This window comes from Macaca fascicularis, chromosome 9 (genome assembly GCF_037993035.2).
Source record: "Macaca fascicularis isolate 582-1 chromosome 9, T2T-MFA8v1.1".
Classification (NCBI taxonomy): domain Eukaryota; kingdom Metazoa; phylum Chordata; class Mammalia; order Primates; family Cercopithecidae; genus Macaca; species Macaca fascicularis.
This window is the reverse complement of record NC_088383.1, coordinates 112,194,976-112,213,055: the sequence shown is the minus strand read 5'-3', so window position 1 is coordinate 112,213,055 and position 18,080 is coordinate 112,194,976. Positions and strand designations below refer to the sequence as shown.

The window sequence follows — 18,080 nt, the reverse complement described above, 5'->3', positions numbered from 1 at the left end:
GAATACAAAATACAGTTAAAATAAAATGTCAACCTCTTGGAGTGATCGATTGCAGAATGCAGCAGATATGCCTGCTAACATGGATAAGCATGCCCTGAAAAAGTATCGTCGAGAAGCCTATCATCGGTAAGTATTTTGTCTATTTAATCCTCAAAACAGCTCTGTGAAGCGGGCACTTCATTTTACAGATGATGAAATTAATGTACAGAGAGGTTAAGTAACTCAGATCGTATGTTTAGTTCATGGTATAAATCTAGTTCTAAGTCGAGACTTCTAACTACTAGTACACCATACTGCTTTGTATATCTACTAATAAAAGTCTTTAAGAGAAAAATGTCTTTGGTTGCTAGAAAATTGCACCTAAGTTAATAAGAATTTTTTTTTCTTTCTTTGAGGGGGTGCTGGGTGGACAGAATCTTGCTCTGTTGCCCAGGCTGGAGTACAATGGCGCAGTCTTGGCTAACTGTAACCTTTGCCTCCCAGGCTCAAGCAATTCTCTTTCCTCAGCCTTCTGAGTAGCTGAGACTACAGGTGTGCACCCAGCTAATTTTTGTATTTTTTTGTTTTCTTTTTTGGCCAGAGTCTCACTGTTGCCTAGGCTGAAGTGCAGTGGTGCAGTCTCAGCTCACTGCATCCTCTGCCTCCTGGCTTCAAGTAATTCTCATGCCTCAACTTCCCCAATAGGTGGGATTACAGGCATGGCCACCATGCCAGACTAATTTTTGTAGTTTTGGTAGAGACAGGGTTTTGCCATGTTGGCCAGGGTGATCTTGAACTCCTGGCCTCAAGTGATCTCCCCACCTCAGCCTCCCAAAGTGCTGGGATTATAGGCTTGAGCCACCACACCCTGCCAAGAATGAATTTTTTTTTTTTTTTTTTTTGAGACAGTCTGGCTCTGTTGCCTAGGCTGGAATGCAGTGGCACGATCTCAGCTCACTGCATCCTCCACCTCCTGGGTTCAAGCGATTCTCCTGCCTCAGCCTCCCAAGTAGCTGGGATTACAGGCGTCCATCACCACGTCTGGCTAATTTTTGTATTTTTAGTAGAGACAGGGTTTTACCATGTTAACCAGGCTGGTCTTGAACTCCTGACCTCAGGTGATCCACCTGCCTCGGCCTCCTGGAGTGTTAGGATTATAGGTGTGAGCCACCACACCCAGCCCAGGAATGAAATTCTTGTATTTTTTAGTTATTTATTTTTTCAGTAGAGACAGAGTTTCAGCATCTTGGCCAGGCTGGTTTTGAACTCTGGACCTCATGATCCACCTGCCTCGGCCTCCCAAAGTGCTGGGATTACAGACTTGAGCCACTGCACCCGGCCTTAAACTGTATTGTTTTAAAAAATTTTATTTTATTAGAGACGGGGTCTCGCTATGTTGCTCAGGTTGGTCTCAAACGCCTGGGCTCAAGCATTCCTCTGGCCTTGGTCTCCCAAAGTGCTGGGATTACAGGCATGAGCCACTCAGCCCAGCCTAAATTGTATTTTCTTTTTACTTACCTCTTTTTATAAATTCAATTAAATGTTTGCTTCTACCTAAATTTTAAGTAGCTAGGGTACTTGGGAGTAGATAAGGTATTTAGTAATTATTTATTTTTAAGAAGAAATTAGAAATTTACACCTAAAGTGAATTTCTGGGGTAGAAAGATCTGGGCCCTACTAGACCCATCTTCGCCTCCCATACCAGGAAAGCCAGGAGTAAGTACAGGTACTAGTATATTGGCGGTGCTAAAAAGTTACATGGAAGCTACAGGAAGTCTTAAATGACTCTTAATCACTTAGCTGTTTCTGGGCTACAGGAAAAAGGAAATGAATATTACTTTGAAATCTTACTGGAAAAATGGCTAAACTGGTTTATACAGGTAAGTTTCTGTAAGCAGACAAAAAAATTTCTAAGTGCAGTCTTCTCTCTATAGGAAAGCTAAGTCAGAATTAGGTAACATTTTGTTGTTTCGATAAATACTAATATATTTTGTAAAACATTGCTACTTGTTATTGAGTATATCAGAAGTTAATTATTATATCAATAGTTGGTTTTTTAAGTAGGCTGGTGATATTTGCCTCATGGTAGGTCACTTTGTGGCATTTCTAGGTGTTAAGATGCTGTTGTTCCTTAAACCCTGAAAAAGTGAAAACTAAAGATTCCTGTCAAATGGGTACTAATGATTCTTTTCTGTATGTGAGATATGTTGCTAGATATGGCATGTTAAAGTGTAAAACAGAACGTTTATGTGTGTCTGTGTAATAAAGCATAAGATACATTTGGAAAGTATTATGTTATATGTAGTTGTATACTTTTTCTTCAGTTATTTGCTTGGTCTTTATGCTATAAGTATTTATTAACATTAGGTTAGGATGTAACATTTTTAGCAGTGGAAATAAGGACTAGTAAACATCATTTAATAAACATCCTAGTTGTATTTTATGTATATCATAGGCTGGGCATGGTGGCTCACACCTGTAATCCATGCACCTTGGGAGGCTGAGCCAGGCAGATTGCTTGAGCTCAGGAGTTCCAGACCAGCCTGGGCAAAATGGCGAAACCCTGTCTCTACAAAAAAACACAAAAATTAGCTGGGTGTGGTGGCTTACACCTGTGGACCCAGCTACCTGGGAGGCTGAGGTGGGAGGATCACCTGAGCTTGAGAGGTGGATGCTGTAGTGAGCTGAGATCATGCCATCAGCCTGGGTGACAGAACGAGACCATGTCTCAAAAAAAAAAAGAAAAGGGGTGTGTGTGTGTGTGTGTGCGCGCGTGCGTGCGCGTGCATGTGTGTGTATCGTAGCCTGAATGAATGTACTCCTGACTCATTTGGAATGGTATTTCCTGGAAGATTTTAGATGGATTCTGCACCCTACATTCTTTCATATAGTAAGGTGTATGTACTGGAAACAATAGAAAAAACATTTTCAAGGGCTTGATATTTTAGATCATTGAAAAAAACTTTATCTATGTTTATTTATTTAAAGAGGCAGGGTCTCATTCTGTTGCCTAAGCTGCAGTGCAGTAGTGTGATCATAGCTCATGGTAACCTCAAACTCCTGGGCTTAAGCAATCCACCTGCCACAGCCACCCCAGTAGCTAGGACTACAGGTGTGTACCACAGTGCTTAGTAATTTTTATTATTTTTTAATTAATTAATTAATTTTTTTGCGACAGAGTCTCGCACTGTAGCCCAGGCTGGAGTGCAGTGGTGCAATTTTGGCTCACTGCAACCTCTGCCTCCTGGGTCTGGTTCAAGCAACTCTCCTACTTCAGCCTCCGGAGTAGCTGTGATTACAGGCATGCGCCACCATGCCCAAGTAATTTTTATATTTTTAGTAGAGACTGGGTTTCACCATGTTGGCCAGGCTGGTCTTGAACTCCTGACCTCGTGATCCGCCTGCCTTGGCTTCCCAAAGTGCTGGGATTACAGGAGTAAGCCACCGTGCCTGGCTGTGCTTGGTAATTTAAAATTTTTTTCTAGAGATGTGGTCTCACTCTGTTTGTTGCCCAAGCTGGTTTTGAACTGCTGGCTGCAAGCAGTCCTCCTACCTCGGCCTCCAAAAGTGCTGGAATTACAGATGTGAGCCATCACTCCCAGCCTGAAAAAAATTTTTAATGTAGAAAATTTGGGTTCTTGGTCTCTTGCAAGAATTTACTTTAAAATTATTATTATTATTATTATTTTTTTGAGACAGGGTCTTGCTCTGTCACCCAGGCTGGAGAGCAGTGGCTTGATCATGGCTCACTATAGCCTTAACCTCCTGGGGTCAAGTGGTTCTCCTACCTCAGCCTCCTGAATAGCTAGGACTACAGGCACGTACCACCACACCTGGCTAATTTTTGTATATTTTTTGTAGAGACAAAGTCTTGCTTTGTTGCCCAGGTTGATCTCGAACTCTTGTTTTCAAGTGATCCTCCTGCCTTGTCCTTCCAAGGTGCTGGGGTTACAAGTGTGAGCCACCATGCCCAGTGTTTAAAATAAAGTATATAAGTGTGTGCTTTTAGAACAATAAAAACATTATATATATGTATGTGTGTATAAATATATATGTATATATATAATGTGCGTGTTTTTAAACATTGACAAAAATTGTATGTATTTATGGTGTACAATTTGATGTGGAATGGCTAAATCAAGCCAATTAACATGCATTACCTCTTACATTTATCTTTTTTTTGTGATGAGAACATTTAAAATCTAATCCCTTTGCAATTTTGAGGTAGATTATTATCTGTACTTATGATGTAGTCAGGAAACTTGTATCTCCTAACAGTATTTGTTTTTGTTAATTAAAAATTTTAAATAGAAACCATTTAAAATAAATTTATTTTAGTTTTCTCGTTAAGTCAATTTGTAGAATATTCTGTTTCCAGGCCTTTTCATTAAAGACATTTATTTGATTTGGTAATTTATCATTGGTTAAGTTAGGCTATGCTCATCATTATCACAAAGTATACGTTGTATGTGATGCTTTACAATTTCCCTTTAGAAGAAGCTAAATATTCTTAGTAAATAAATATGTAACTTCCAGCTTTTTTCTTGCTTAATATCAGTTTTCTGAATTTCAATATAGAGATGTGGGTCATATGTCATTATTAAGATACTGGCCTTCAAAATGTATGACTGTTGCTCCTCCTTCATTTCCTTAAGGTTGTTTAGTTTTCTGGGCTGAGGATAGTCATCAGGCCAAACCTTTCAGTGGAATGTGTTTTGCTATATGGTTAGAAGACAAGCTGAGCTGCTCAGATGTCATAGTGACCTGAAAGAGGCAGCTTCGAAAATTACCTCTTAGTTTTTGTTTAATACTAAAATCTTTTAGTGATCACTATAGATCAGAATTTGTATTTACCAATCCAAGAATGGAACAATTAGGTTTTTCATCTGCTCTCTACATTGACTGTGCCCAGGATACCGAAGTCAGGCATTTAGTTTTACACTGGTAAAGTTCTGATGATTCCAATACAATAGAATTTCTGTAGGACAATGAATTGGCTTTTTTCTTTATGAACACAGCTTATTAATTTAGCAGTGGTTTTATCGTATTGAACTGAAATTTGGTAAGTTATTAGGCTTGTGAATTTTTTGTTAAGCAGTCTTTTGTCTTATTTTAGAAGATAATTGCAATGATTTTCTCTTTAAAATTATTTGAAGACTTTTGTATATTTATCTTAAATTATATATCTGAATTTTTTTTTTTTTTTTTTTTTAGTTGCAGTTTAGGCTTCCAGAGCCATATCAGTCTTTATATAAATCTGTTGAATAATAGTTTCTTCTAAAATCAAAGTAAATTTCCTGTACATGTTTAAGGAGTGAAAAGGAATTTTTATATATATATATATATATATATATATATATATAAAATTTTGTAGTACTTATAGCTTGGATCTAGAAATGTTTATGATGGCCCAGGCACAGTGGCTTATGCCTGGGATCCTAGCACTTTGGGAGACCCAGGCGGGCAGATTGCTCATTGAGCACAGGAGTTCGACCAGTCTGGGCAACATGGCAAACCCTGTCTCTACCAAAAATACAAAAATTAGCTGGGCATGGTAGTGAGCACCTGTAGTCCTGGTTACTTTGGAGTCTAAGGTGGGAGGATTGCTTGCGCCTGGGAGGTCGAGGCTGCAGTGAGCCATGATTGCAACACTGCACTCCAGCCTGGGTGACAGAGTGAGACTCTGTCTCAAAAACAAAAACAATAAAAAGGGAAATCTTTATGATTTTCTTTTTTAAACTTCATACTAAAAGCAGGTGTCAGGTTATATGCAGATAGAGACTGCCAGGTTGATCACTTTCAATTTCTTTCTCTTTTAATCACTTATGGATATCATATGAATGTCATTCAGCTTTTTAATTTTGTCATTAATCAAGCTGAGTAGTAAACTGTCATTTTAGTATTGGTTCAAATATTCAGTGGATAATTGCTAAAATTTCAGTAGCCCCTTTGTAAATTGAAAATCATGTGGAAAATATAGGTCTTCTGGAAGGCTGAAGAGCCATGTTCCTTAAATAATATACATATGGGGCCAGGCATGGTGGCTCACGTCTGTAATCCCAGCATTTTGGGAGGCCGAGGTGGGCGGATCGCCTGAGGTCAGGAGTTTGAGACCAGCCTGGCCAACATGGTGAAACCTCATCTCTACTAAGAATACAAAAATTAGCCGGGCTTGGTGGCGGGTGCCTGTAATCCCAGCTACTCGGGAGGCTGAGACAGGAGAATCGCTTGAACCCAGGAGGCGGAGGATGCAGATGCAGTGAGCTGAGATTGTGTCACTGCACTCCAGCCTGAGTGACAGAGCAAGACTCAGTCTCAAAAAAAAAAAAAAAAGGAAAAAAAGAAAAATAATATGTATATGGGATATATCTTGTCGGAATAAGAAGAGTGAGGTAGAACATCAAAATTGTGACTGCGTGTGGTGGCTTATACCTGTAATACTAGCACTTTGAGAGAACGAGATGGGAAAATGGCCAGGAATTTGAGACCAGCCTGGGGAACATAATGAGACCCTGTATCTACAAAAAGTAAAAAGATTATCTGAGTATGGTGCTGTGCACCTGTCGTCCTAGCTACTCGGGAGGCTAGGGCAGGAAGATCACTTGAGCTCAGAAGTTTGGGGTTGCAATGAGTTTTAATTGTGCCACTGCACTCCAGCCTGGTGACACAGGAAAACCCTGTCTTTAGAAAAAGAAAAGGGGGGGAAAAGAAAAAGAAAAAAATACAAAACTCTGGGGTTTTTTTTGTTGTTGTTATTTTATCATTCTAATGCTTTTATTCATGTTTCACGTTCCTAAGGAATGACAGGTAAGAATTTAGGGACTGGTAAGAATTTTTTCAGCTTAGTATTTTCCTCCCAAAATTCTATGTATGAAATTCTATTCAGCAGTAAAAAGTGAACTGTTGATACATGCAACAGCGTTGATAAATCTCAAGATAATTATGCTGAGTTAGTAAAGCCAATCTGGGTTACACTCTGTATGGTTCCATTTCTGTAACATTCTTGAAATGACAAAATTATTGAGATTGATAAATTAATGGTTGCTAGGGATAGAGATTGGGGTGGGTGGAGGGAGAAGGTGGGTGTACCTATAAAAGGGTAGCACAAGGAATACCTTGTGAAAGAACTCTTGTATCTCAACTCTAGTGGTAAATGTATTAATCTACACATACACAGAATGCATGTAAAACTGATGAAGTCTGAATAAAGTTGTGAACTGTGTCAATGTCAATTTCTTTTTTTTTTTTTTGGAGACGGAGTCTCGCTTTGTCACCCAGGCTGGAGTGCAGTGGCGCGATCTTGGCTCACTGCAAGCTCCGCCTCCCGGGTTCACGCCATTCTCCTGCCTCAGCCTCCGAGTAGCTGGGACTACAGGCGCGCACCATCACGCCCGGCTAATTTTTTGTATTTTTAGTAGAGACGGGGTTTCATCTTGTTAGCCAGGATGGTCTCGATCTCCTGACCTCGTGATCTGCCCGCCCCGGCCTCCTAAAGTGCTGGGATTACAGGCGTGAGCCATCACGCCCGGCAATGTCAATTTCTTTGTTGTGATATTTTTCTATATGGCACAAGATTTCCCCATTGGGGGTCACTGGGTGAAGGGTTCATGAAATCTCTGTATCATTTCTTACTCAGCTGCATGTGAATCTACAATTACTCCAAATTAAAAAGTTTAACTTAAAAAATTCTCTTGGGTAGGCTGGGCATGGTGGCTCATGCCTGTAATCCCAGCACTTTGGGAGGCTGAGCCAGGCGAATCACCTGAGGTCGAGAGTTCAAGACCAGCCTGACCAACATGGAGAAACCCTGTTTCTGATAAAAATACAAATTAGCTGGGCATGGTGGCGCATGCCTGTAATCTCAGCTACTCGGGAGGCTGAGGTAGGAGAATCACTTGAACCCAGGAGGCGGAGGTTGTGGTGAGCCAAGATTGTGCCATTGCACTCCAGCCTGGGCAATAAGAGTGAAACTCCATCTCAAAAAAAAAATAATAATAATAATAATAAAAATTCTCTTGGGAGGCTGAGGTGGGAAGATCACTTGAAGCCAAGAGTTTGAGATTGACCTGACCAGCCTGGCAACATAGTAAGACCCTGTTTCTAGGGGGAAAAAAAAAAAAAGCCACAGGTGATAGTGCATGCCTGTAATCCTAGACACTGAGGAGGCTGAAGCAGGAGGATTTCTGTTTTTCTTTTTTTTTTTTGAGATGGAGTTTTGCTCTCGTTGCCCCAGCTGGAGTGCAATGGCGCGATGTTGGCTCACAGCAACCTCTGCCTCCTGGGTTCAAGCAATTCTCCTGCCTCAGCCTCCTGAGTAGCTGGGATTACAGGGATGCGCCACCATGGCAGGCTAATTTTGTAATTTTTGGTAGAAATGGAGTTTCACCGTGTTGGTCGGGCTGGCTTTAAACTCCTGACCTTAGGTGATCCACCCGGCTTGGCCTCCCAAAATGCTGGGATTACAGGCGTGAGCTATGGCACCTGGTTGAGGCAGGTGGATTTCTTGAGCCCAGGAGTTTGAGGTTACAGTGAGCTATGATCATGCTGTCACACTCTAGCTTGGGAAACAGAGTGAGACTCTGTCTCTTAAGAAATAAAAACAAAATAAAAATTCTCACAGTGACACCTTTTCTTATGTCACATGAATTTCTTATCTGTTCTGGATACAAGATGCTCTTTAAAATGTGCAGTGATATCACTTTATGGAGTACAGATTCTCTAAATGTTACTGTTCAAAAGAATGTATTGAATCCTAAAACACTTTCCCTTTACTACCGTTCCCTGTATACTTCTTCCAAAAACAACATATCTAACAGTAAAATTAAGAAGAAAAGTGGTGGTATTGGTGGCATGGAAGAGAAAGAATAAAAACATCTGAGATTTATTGAAATAGTACAAGAAGAAACTTATGTTGAGGAAGTATTATTTATATTTACATTTAGATGGTGTATTTCACCTTAAAGGGTATGGCTTCTGTATTAATTGTAATGTCACACAGAGAGATTCATTCATGTTTTTGTATCAGTAATTTGTTCTTTTTAATTACTGTGTGTCCTTCTATTGTATCAGTATACCACAATTTATTTCATCATTTATTTTCTGTTGGTGGACATTTAGGTTTTTTTAATACTAAAAACATTGTTTTTGGCTGGGTGCGGTGGCGCACGCCTGTAATCCCAGCACTTTGGGAGACCGAGGCAGGTGGATCACAAGATCAAGAGATCGAGACCATCCTGGCCAACATGGTGAAACCCTGTCTCTACTAAATATACAAAAATTAGCTTGGCGTGGTGGCACGCGCCTGTAATCCCAGCTACTTGGGAGGCTGAGGCAGGAGAATCGCTTGAACCTGGGAGGCAGAGGTTGTAGTGAGCCAAGATTGGGCCACTGCACTCCAGCCTGGCAACAGAGCGAGACTCCATCTCAAAAACAAAAAACAAAACAAAAAAACATTGTTTTTTAGAGACATAATCTCACTCTATTCTCCAGCCTGGCGAAAGAGCGAGACTCCATCTCAAAAACAAAAAACAAAAAAAACCCATTTTTTTTTTGGAGACATGATTTCACTCTGTTGCCCAGGATGGAGTGCAGTGGTGCAATCATAGCTCACTGCAGCCTTGACCTCCTCCTGGGCTCTAGTGATCCTCCCAACTCAGCCTTCCAAGTAGCTACAACTACAGGAGCACACCACCACACCTAGCTATTTTTTTATTTTTTATTTTTCGTAGAGATGGGGTCTCACTTTGATGCCCAGGCTGGTCTCAAACCCCAGGCTTCAAACAATTCTGCCTTGGACTTCCAGAATGCTGGGATTTTAGGCGTGAGTCACCATGCCTGGCTGACATGTGGGTTTTACTTTTTCTTTTATTTAAAAAATTTTTGTAAGACAGAGTCTCACTCTGTCTCCCAGGCTGGAGTGCAGTGGTGCAGTCTTGACTCAGTGCAGCCTCTGCCTCCCAGGTTCAAGCGATTTTTGTGCCTCAGGCTCCTGAGTAGTTGGGATTACAGGTGTGTGCCACCAGTTTTTTTTTTTTTTTTTTTTTGTATTTTTAGTAGAGACAGGGTTTCACTATGTTGCTCTTGAACTCCTGACCTCAAGTGATCCACTCGCCTCGTCCTCCCAAAGTGCTGGGATTATAGGCATGAGCCACGGCGCCTGGCCCACATTTGAGTTTTTTTTTTTTTTTTTAAAGTTTTTAGTTATTGCGTATAAAGCTGCTATAGACTGAAAAAAAATTTGATAAAGGACTTATATCTGGAGTATATAAAGAACTTTTAAAATGTAACAATATGAAAATAACCAAATTATGAAATGGTTAAAAGACTGAACATCACTACAGAAGATATATACAGGTGACATAAAAACACATATTTAACTTATTTAGCCATTAGGAAGATAAAAATTAAAGTGACTGTATATATGCCTGTTACAATAACTAAAATAAAAATTACTGACAATATCAAACCAGGATGTGGAGCAACTGGAACTTCTCATACATTGTTGGTGAATGAGGAGAGTGCAGCTCCTCCAGAAAAACAGTTTGTGGCAGTTTCTTATCAAGTTAGAGGCCTCATCATTAATTACCCAGAAATCCCACTCCTAGATACTTACCCTAGAAAAATGAAAACTCAGGTTCACACAATGGATAATGTTTATAGTATCTCTGTTTATCATTGCTCAAAACTGAAGGCAGCCGAAATGTTCTTCAGCAGGTACATGCATAAACAATATGTGGTATATTTATAGAATGTGTTATAACTCAGGTAAAATAATGAACTAGCGATACATACAGCAACTTGGATCACTCTCAGAGTCATAATGCTGAGTCAAATAAGCCAGTCTTAAGTGACATCTGGCATGATTTTATTTATATGATAGTCTCAAAAAGACAAAACTGTAGTGATGGGGAACACATTAGTGGGTTCTAAGAGTTAGTAGAGAAGGAAAGGGTGACTACAGAAGGATAGTAAAGGAGAGTTTTTTGGGGTGATGGAACTTTTAAATTCCAGATTGTGGTAAGTGTTATGTGAGTTAGGATTCATAGAAATGTATACATAAACAGTGTATTTTAAATAAAAAAACTATTATTGTATTTTAGTAATAAAAAATTGTAATTTTTAGTTGAAAAAATAAGAATAATTCTGTTATAAACGTTCTTGAACAAATCTTTTTGTTGATATATACATTCAGTTCTCTTGGTTTCTTCCCAGGAATGCAATTGCTGGGCCATAGCTTAAGCATACGTTTAGTTTTCGTAGATACCGCAAAATAGTTTTCCCTAGCAGTTTATAGTTCCACTTACAATGTATGAGAGCAGTATCACCAACACTTTAATATTAATCTTTTGAATTGTACATTTAATTTAAAAGTTATCCTAGTGTATACATAGTGGCATCTCCCTTTGGTTTTAAGTTGTGTTTTTCTGATGAATAAATAGGTTGAACACCTTCATATTGTAAGTAGCCATTTGCAGAAGATCCTCTTCTGTGACTTGCCTTTTCAAGTTGTTTGCCAATTGTGTTGTCTTTTTTTCCATATTATTTTGTGGAAGGTGTGTGTGTGCATTCTCTTAAAAAATAACAGCTTCAGTGGGGTGCGGTGGCTCATGCCTATAATCCCAGGACTTTGGGAGGCCGAGGCAGGTGGATCATGAGGTCAAGAGATCAAGATCATCCTAGCCAACGTGGTGAAATCCCATCTCTACTAAAAATACAAAAATTAGCTGGGCGTGGTGGCGCCTGTAATCCCAGCTACTTGGGAGGCTGAGGCAGGAGAATCACTTGAACCCGGGAGGCAGAGGTTGCAGTGAGCCAAGATCGTGCCACTGCACTCCAGCCTGGCGACAGAGTGAGACTCTGTCTCAAAAAAAAAAAAAAACCCCAAAAACCTTAATTGAAGTATAATTTACATAATCTAAAATAGAAGTATGTTATTCAGTGGCTTTTAGTATATTGACGAAGTGATACAGCCATTTTTCATTATCCCCAAAAAAACCTCATACTCATTAGTAGTCCACTACACATTTCCCTCTCTCTCCAGCCCATGTCAACTGCTGATTTACTTTCTCTATGGAATTGCCTGTTTTGGATATTTCGTATAAATGAAATCATACAGTTTGTGGCCTTCCATGTATGACTTCTTTCACTTAGCATAGTATTTTCTATTTTTCTTTTTATTTTTTTAAGAGTTGGAGTCTTACTCTGTCATCCAGGCTGGAGTACAGTGGCGCAGTCATTGCTCACAGAAGCCTCACACTTCTGGGCTCAAATGATACTCCTGCCTCTGTTTCCTGAGTAGTTGGGACTATATATAGCACTACAGGCACAAGCCACTGTGCCCTGCATCACTTAGCACAGTGTTCTCAAGGTTCATCTGTATTGTAGCCTATCTCAGTACTTCATTATTTTTTATTGCTAAATAATAATTCTGTTGGTCAGGCACAGTGGCTGATGCCTGTAATCCCAGAACTTCCTAGTAGGCGAGGCGGGCAGACTTCATCATAATACCAGGAGTTTGAGACTAGCCTGGGCAACATAGCAAAACCCCATCTCTACAAAAAATACATAAATTAGCCAGGCATGGTGGTGCATGCCTGTAGTCCCAGCTATTCAAGAGGCTGAGGTGGGAGGATCACTTGAGCCTGGATAGTCAAAGTGGCGGTGAGCTATCATTGTGCCAGTACACTCCAGCCTGGATGACAGAGTAAGACCTTGTCTAAAGAAAAAAAAAATATTGTATGGATATACCATATTTTGTTTTTCCATTCATCTGTTGCTTAACATTTGGGTTGTTTCCACTTTGTCAAACCATTTTCCAAATGCAGATGCATCATTTTACGTTCCCTCTAGCAGTGTATGAATGTTCCAATTTCTCCAAGTCCTCATTACACTTACTGCCTTTTTTTTTTTTTTTGAGACGGAGTCTCGCTCTGTTGCCAGGCTGGAGTGCGGTGGCGCGTTCTCAGGTCACTGCAACCTCTGCCTCCCGGGTTCAAGTGATTCTCCTGCCTCAACCTTCTGAGTAGCTGGGACTACAGGCATGCACCACGCACAGCTAATTTTTGTATTTTTAGTAGAGATGGGGTTTCACCATGTTGGTCAGGATGGTCTCGATCTCTTGACTTGGTGATCTGCCCGCCTCGGCCTCCCAAAATGCTGGGATTACAGGCGTTAGCCACCGTGCCCAGCCTTGCCTTTTTAATTATAGCCATGTGAGTGTGTGTGAAATAGTATCTCATGGTGTTCTTTATTTGCCCTTATGACCAATGATGGTAAGCATGTTTTCATGTTCTTACTGGCCATTTGTGTATCTTTTGTGAAGTGTCTGTTTAGGTGTTTTGCCTATTATTATTATATGAGTTGTTTATATTGTGGAGTTGTAAAAGTTCTTTATATATTCTGAATTCTAGACCTTTATCAGACACATGATTTTCCAATATTGTCTCCCGTTCTGTGGGCTGACTTTCATTAATAACTTTTTTGGTAGTGTCCTTTGAAACACATGTAATTCCAGTTTTCTTTTTTTGAGTGTGCTTTTCATGACATGTTTAAGAAACCACTACTTATTCCAAAGTCACAGTGATTTACTCCTGTGTTCTCTTCTGATAGTTTTATAGCTTTAGGTCTTACATTTAGGTTTGTGATCCATTTTAATTTACTTTTTCTGTTATTATACAAGATAGGGGTCCAGATTCATTTTTTTGCGTGTAACTATCTAGTTGTCCTAGCACCATTGTTTTGAAAAGACTATACTTTTCACATTGAATGGTCTTGGCACCCATGTCAAGTATCATTTGAACATAGATGTATTAATTTATTTCTGGACTCTGAGTTATATTTGTTTGATCTATTTATCCTTATGCCACTAGCACACAGTTGTGATTACTGCAGTTTTGTAGTAAGTTTTGAAAAAGAGCAACCTACTCTTCTTTTTCAAGATTGTTTTGGCTATTCTGGTGCCCTTCTATATCTATATGAATCTTAGGATCAGCTTGTCAATTTGTATAAAAAAGCCAGCTGGGATTTTGTTAGGGATTACATTGACTCTCTCTCTATATAAATTTGAGAAGTATTGCTGTCCTAATAGTATTAAGTCTTTTGATCCATGAGTATGGGATGTCTTTCCATTTATTTAGATCTTCTTTAATTCTTTTTTTTTTTTTTTTGAGACGGAGTCTGGCTCTGTTGTCCAGGCTGGAGTGCAGTGGCCAGATCTCAGCTCACTGCAAGCTCCGCCTCCTGGGTTTACGCCATTCTCCTGCCTCAGCCTCCCGAGTAGCTGGGACTACAGGCACCCGCCACCTCGCCTGGCTAGTTTTTTGTATTTTTTAGCAGAAACGGGGTTTCACCATGTTAGCCAGGATGGTCTCGATCTCCTGACCTCGTGATTCGCCCGTCTCGGCCTCCCAAAGTGCTGGGATTACAGGCTTGAGCCACCGCGCCCGGCCGTCTTTAATTCTTTCAACAGTATTTTGTAGTCTTCATTGTGCAGGTCTTGCACTTCTGTTGTTAAATTTATTCCTAAGTATTTTCTTTTCTTTCTTTCTTTCCTTCCTTTCTTCCTTTCTTTTCTCTTCTCTTCTCTTCTCTTCTCTTCTCTTCTCTTCTCTTCTCTTTTTTCTTTTCTTTCTCTTGCTCTGTCACCCAAGCTGGAGTACAGTGCCATGATCATAGCTCACTGTAACCCTGAACTCCTGGCTTCGTGTGATTCTCCCACCTCAGCTTCTCAAGTAGCTAGGACTATAGATGTACCACCATGCTTAGCTAATTAAAAAAAAATTTTTTTTTTTTTTGGTGGAGAAGGGGGTCTTGCTATGTTGTCCATTCTGATGTCTTTCATTATTTCTGATGCTATAGTAAATGGAATTGTTTTCTTAATTTTGTTTCTGGATTGTTCATTGCTAGTTTATGGAAACACAGCTGGTTTTTTGTATATTAATCTTGTATCCTGCCACTTTGCTGAACTTGTTTATTAGCTCTAATAGTGTGTGTGTGTATGTGTGTGTGTGTGTTTTGGAGATGAGGTCTCACTCCGTTACCTAGGCTGAATGCAGTGGCTATTCACAGGCCTGATCACAGTGCACTATAGCCTCCTCAAGTTATCCCCCTGCCTCAGCCTCCTGAATAGCTAGAACTACAAGGGCCTGCTACTGCACCTGGCAGTGTTGGAAGTTTTTTGATTACTGACTTAATCTCCTTACTACTTATAGATCTCTTTAGATTTTCTATTTCTTTTTGAGTCAGTGTTGGTAATTTGTGTGTTTCCAGGTATTGTAGTCTTTAGTGTACAAGTCTTTTACTACTTTTGTCTGTTTTATGTTGGTTACCTAATATGTTGGCATACAGTTATTTACAGTATTATATCTGTTTTTATTTCTGTGAGGTCAGTAGTAATGTCTCTGCTTTTATTCTTTTTTTTTTTTGAGACGAGAGTCTCGCTCTGTCACCCAGGCTGGAGTGCAGTGGCGCAATCTCGGCTCACTGCAACCTCCGCCTCCTGGGTTAAAGCTATTCTCCTGCGTCTGCTTCTCAAAGTAGCTGGGATGACAAGTGCCCGCCACCATGCTTGGCTAATTTTTGTATTTTTAGTAGAGACAGGGTTTCACCATGTTGGCCAGGCTGGTCTCGAACTCCTGACCTCAAGTGATTGCCTGCCTTGGCCTCCCAAAGTGCTGGGATTATAAGCGTGAGCCACCATGCCTGGCCTCTGCTTTTATTCTTGATTTTAGTAATTTGAGTCTTCTTTTTTTGGGTCAGTCTAGCTAAATGTCAATTTTGTTGGTTTTTAAAGAACCAGCTTTTGGTTTCATTGATTTTTCTCCAGTGCTTTGGATTTTGCATATATATATTTAAGTCTTTGCTCTCGTCTGTAATATATTATTTCCAACCTTCTGTTTGATTTGGGTTGAATTTATTCTTCTTTTTCTATAATTTCTTAAGGTGGAAGGCTAGGCTATTAATTGAAATGTTTCTTCTTTTTAAATATATGCCTTTACAGCTATACATTTTCTTCTGAGCACTGCTTTTGCTCTATCCCAATGGTTTTGTTACGTCCTTTTGTTTTCATTAAATTGTGTTTTCTAGCTTTCTTTGTGATTTCTATTTAGGAGTATATTGTTTAATTTCTACATATTTGTGAATGTCCCAAATTTTCTTTTTTTCTTTTCTTTTTTTTTTTCTTTTTGAGATGGAGTCTCACTCTGTTGTCATGCTGGAGTGCAGTAGTGTGATCTCGGCTCACTGCATCCTCCACCTCCCAGGTTTGAGCGGTTCTCCTGCGTCAGCCTCCTAAGTAACTGGGACTACAGGTGCACGCCACCATGCCCAGCTGATTATTGTATTTTTAGTAGAGACAGGGTTTCCCAATGTTGGCCAGGATGGTCTCAATTTCTTGACCTCGTGGTCTGCCTGCCTCGGCCTCCCAGGGTGCTGGGATTACAGGCATGAGCCACCGCACCTGGCTCCAAATTTTCTTTTGTCGTTGACTTATACTTTCATTCCATTGTGGTTGTTGAACATATTTTGCATGATTTTAGTCCTTTTAAATTTACCGTGTCTTGGTTTATGGGCTACTCTGTGGTCTATCTTGAATAATCTATATGCTTTTGATAAGAATGTGTATTCTGCTGATGTTGAGTGGCATGTTCTAAAGATGTCTTTACCTTAATTTGTGCAGAATTTTTCACTGGGTATACATTTTTATATGTATTGTAGAAATCATGAGTTCACACCATTACATCTAATTCTAGTCAATCCTAGGAAAGTTCCTTCTAGTTCACTCCCATTCCCTGTTTGTATATCCCTTGTTCCACAGGTGAAAGCCCTGGCTTCTGACATGATCAACATATTTAGTTTGATTAATCTAAAATTGCTTCAGTTGATTAACTCCTACCATAACAAACAAACCTAAAAAGAGTTCAGGATTTGTTTGCCGTTCTTCCACTTTCTTACCTTACCCTGCCAAAGTCTAAAGGCTTATAGTCAAATACTGTGTTTTTTAGTTACTTGGGTTAGTTCTTCCTTGCTTTTTTTCTCTATGGTGTGGTTAGGGTATTTGTATACAGTATAATTAGGTCCATTTGTTTGCTTTCAGTTAAGTGTTGTTTTCTTTTTCATTCTATTGATTTAATTTTTAAAATAATTTAACATAATCATATAACATTTCATAATACATCCTATGTTATAGCATTATTGTATACAATATATATGAGTAATATACATTTAAAAGTCAAAATTATGCAAAAGGCACATCAGAAGTGTCACTCCCACCCATATGTCTCCCGTAGTTGGTAGGTAATAAACTTTGGTTTTCTTTATTTTTCCTGCTTGGGATTCATTGGATCTCTTGATTTTGTGCTTGTATTTAATCAGTTTTGTAAAATTTTCAGTGGTTGTATTTTCATATATTGTTCCTGCCCTGTTTCTCCTTTCCTTCTGAACCCTAATAAGCATATGGTAGATTGGGACGGTGTCTTTTCTTCTCATCCTTTTGTATTTTCCATCCTTTTTTTTCCTCTGTGTCGCATTCTGCAAAGTTTTTCCTGACCTATCTTCCAGTTCACTAATTCTCTTTTTAGTTGGGTCTGATCTGTTGTGAAATCTATTAATCACATTTAAAAATTTTGATTTACATATTTTTTTTTGTTTCAGCATTTCATTTTGGAATATTTTTTCCAATCTGCTGTGTCACTTTTTGTAGTTTCTAGTTATATATTAAACATTTAAATCTTAGTGAACTTTGTTCTAAGAGTTGTAAGACCTGACTTATATTCCTATTTCCAACCACCTCCCTTTGAAAGCTTTTTTTTTTCTTTCTGAGATGCAGTCTCACCCTGTCACCCAGGCTGGAGTGCAGTGGCGTGATCTCAGCTCACTGCAACATCTGCCTCCTAGGTTCAAGTGATTCTCCTGCCTCAGCCTCCCGAGTAGCTGGGATTACAGGTGCGTGCCATCACACCTGGTTAAGTTTTTCTATTTTTAGTAGAGATAGGGTTTCACTGTGCTAGCCAGGATGGTCTTGATCTACTGACCTCATGATTTTCCTGCCTCAGCCTCCCAAAGTGCTGGGATTACAGGCATGAGCCACCATGCCTGGCCCTTGA

At 39.6% G+C, this 18,080-nt stretch overlaps 1 protein-coding gene across 6 annotated transcripts in view; it reads left to right on the top strand.

Moving 5' to 3' along the window:
- NT5C2 (5'-nucleotidase, cytosolic II) overlaps positions 1 to 18,080 on the top strand; it is a 195,152-nt gene that overhangs the window by 108,585 nt on the left and 68,487 nt on the right. For 4 of the 6 annotated variants that reach the window (XM_045362218.3, XM_065520166.2, XM_005566334.5 and 1 more), the window contains exon 2: positions 2 to 126. In XM_045362218.3, coding sequence (XP_045218153.1) covers positions 26 to 126 — 101 coding nt within the window. In that variant the 5' untranslated portion in view covers positions 2 to 25. Of the gene's footprint in view, positions 127 to 18,080 lie in introns of all 6 variants that reach the window. The other 2 variants (XM_074002627.1, XM_074002624.1) reach the window with 1 other exon arrangement.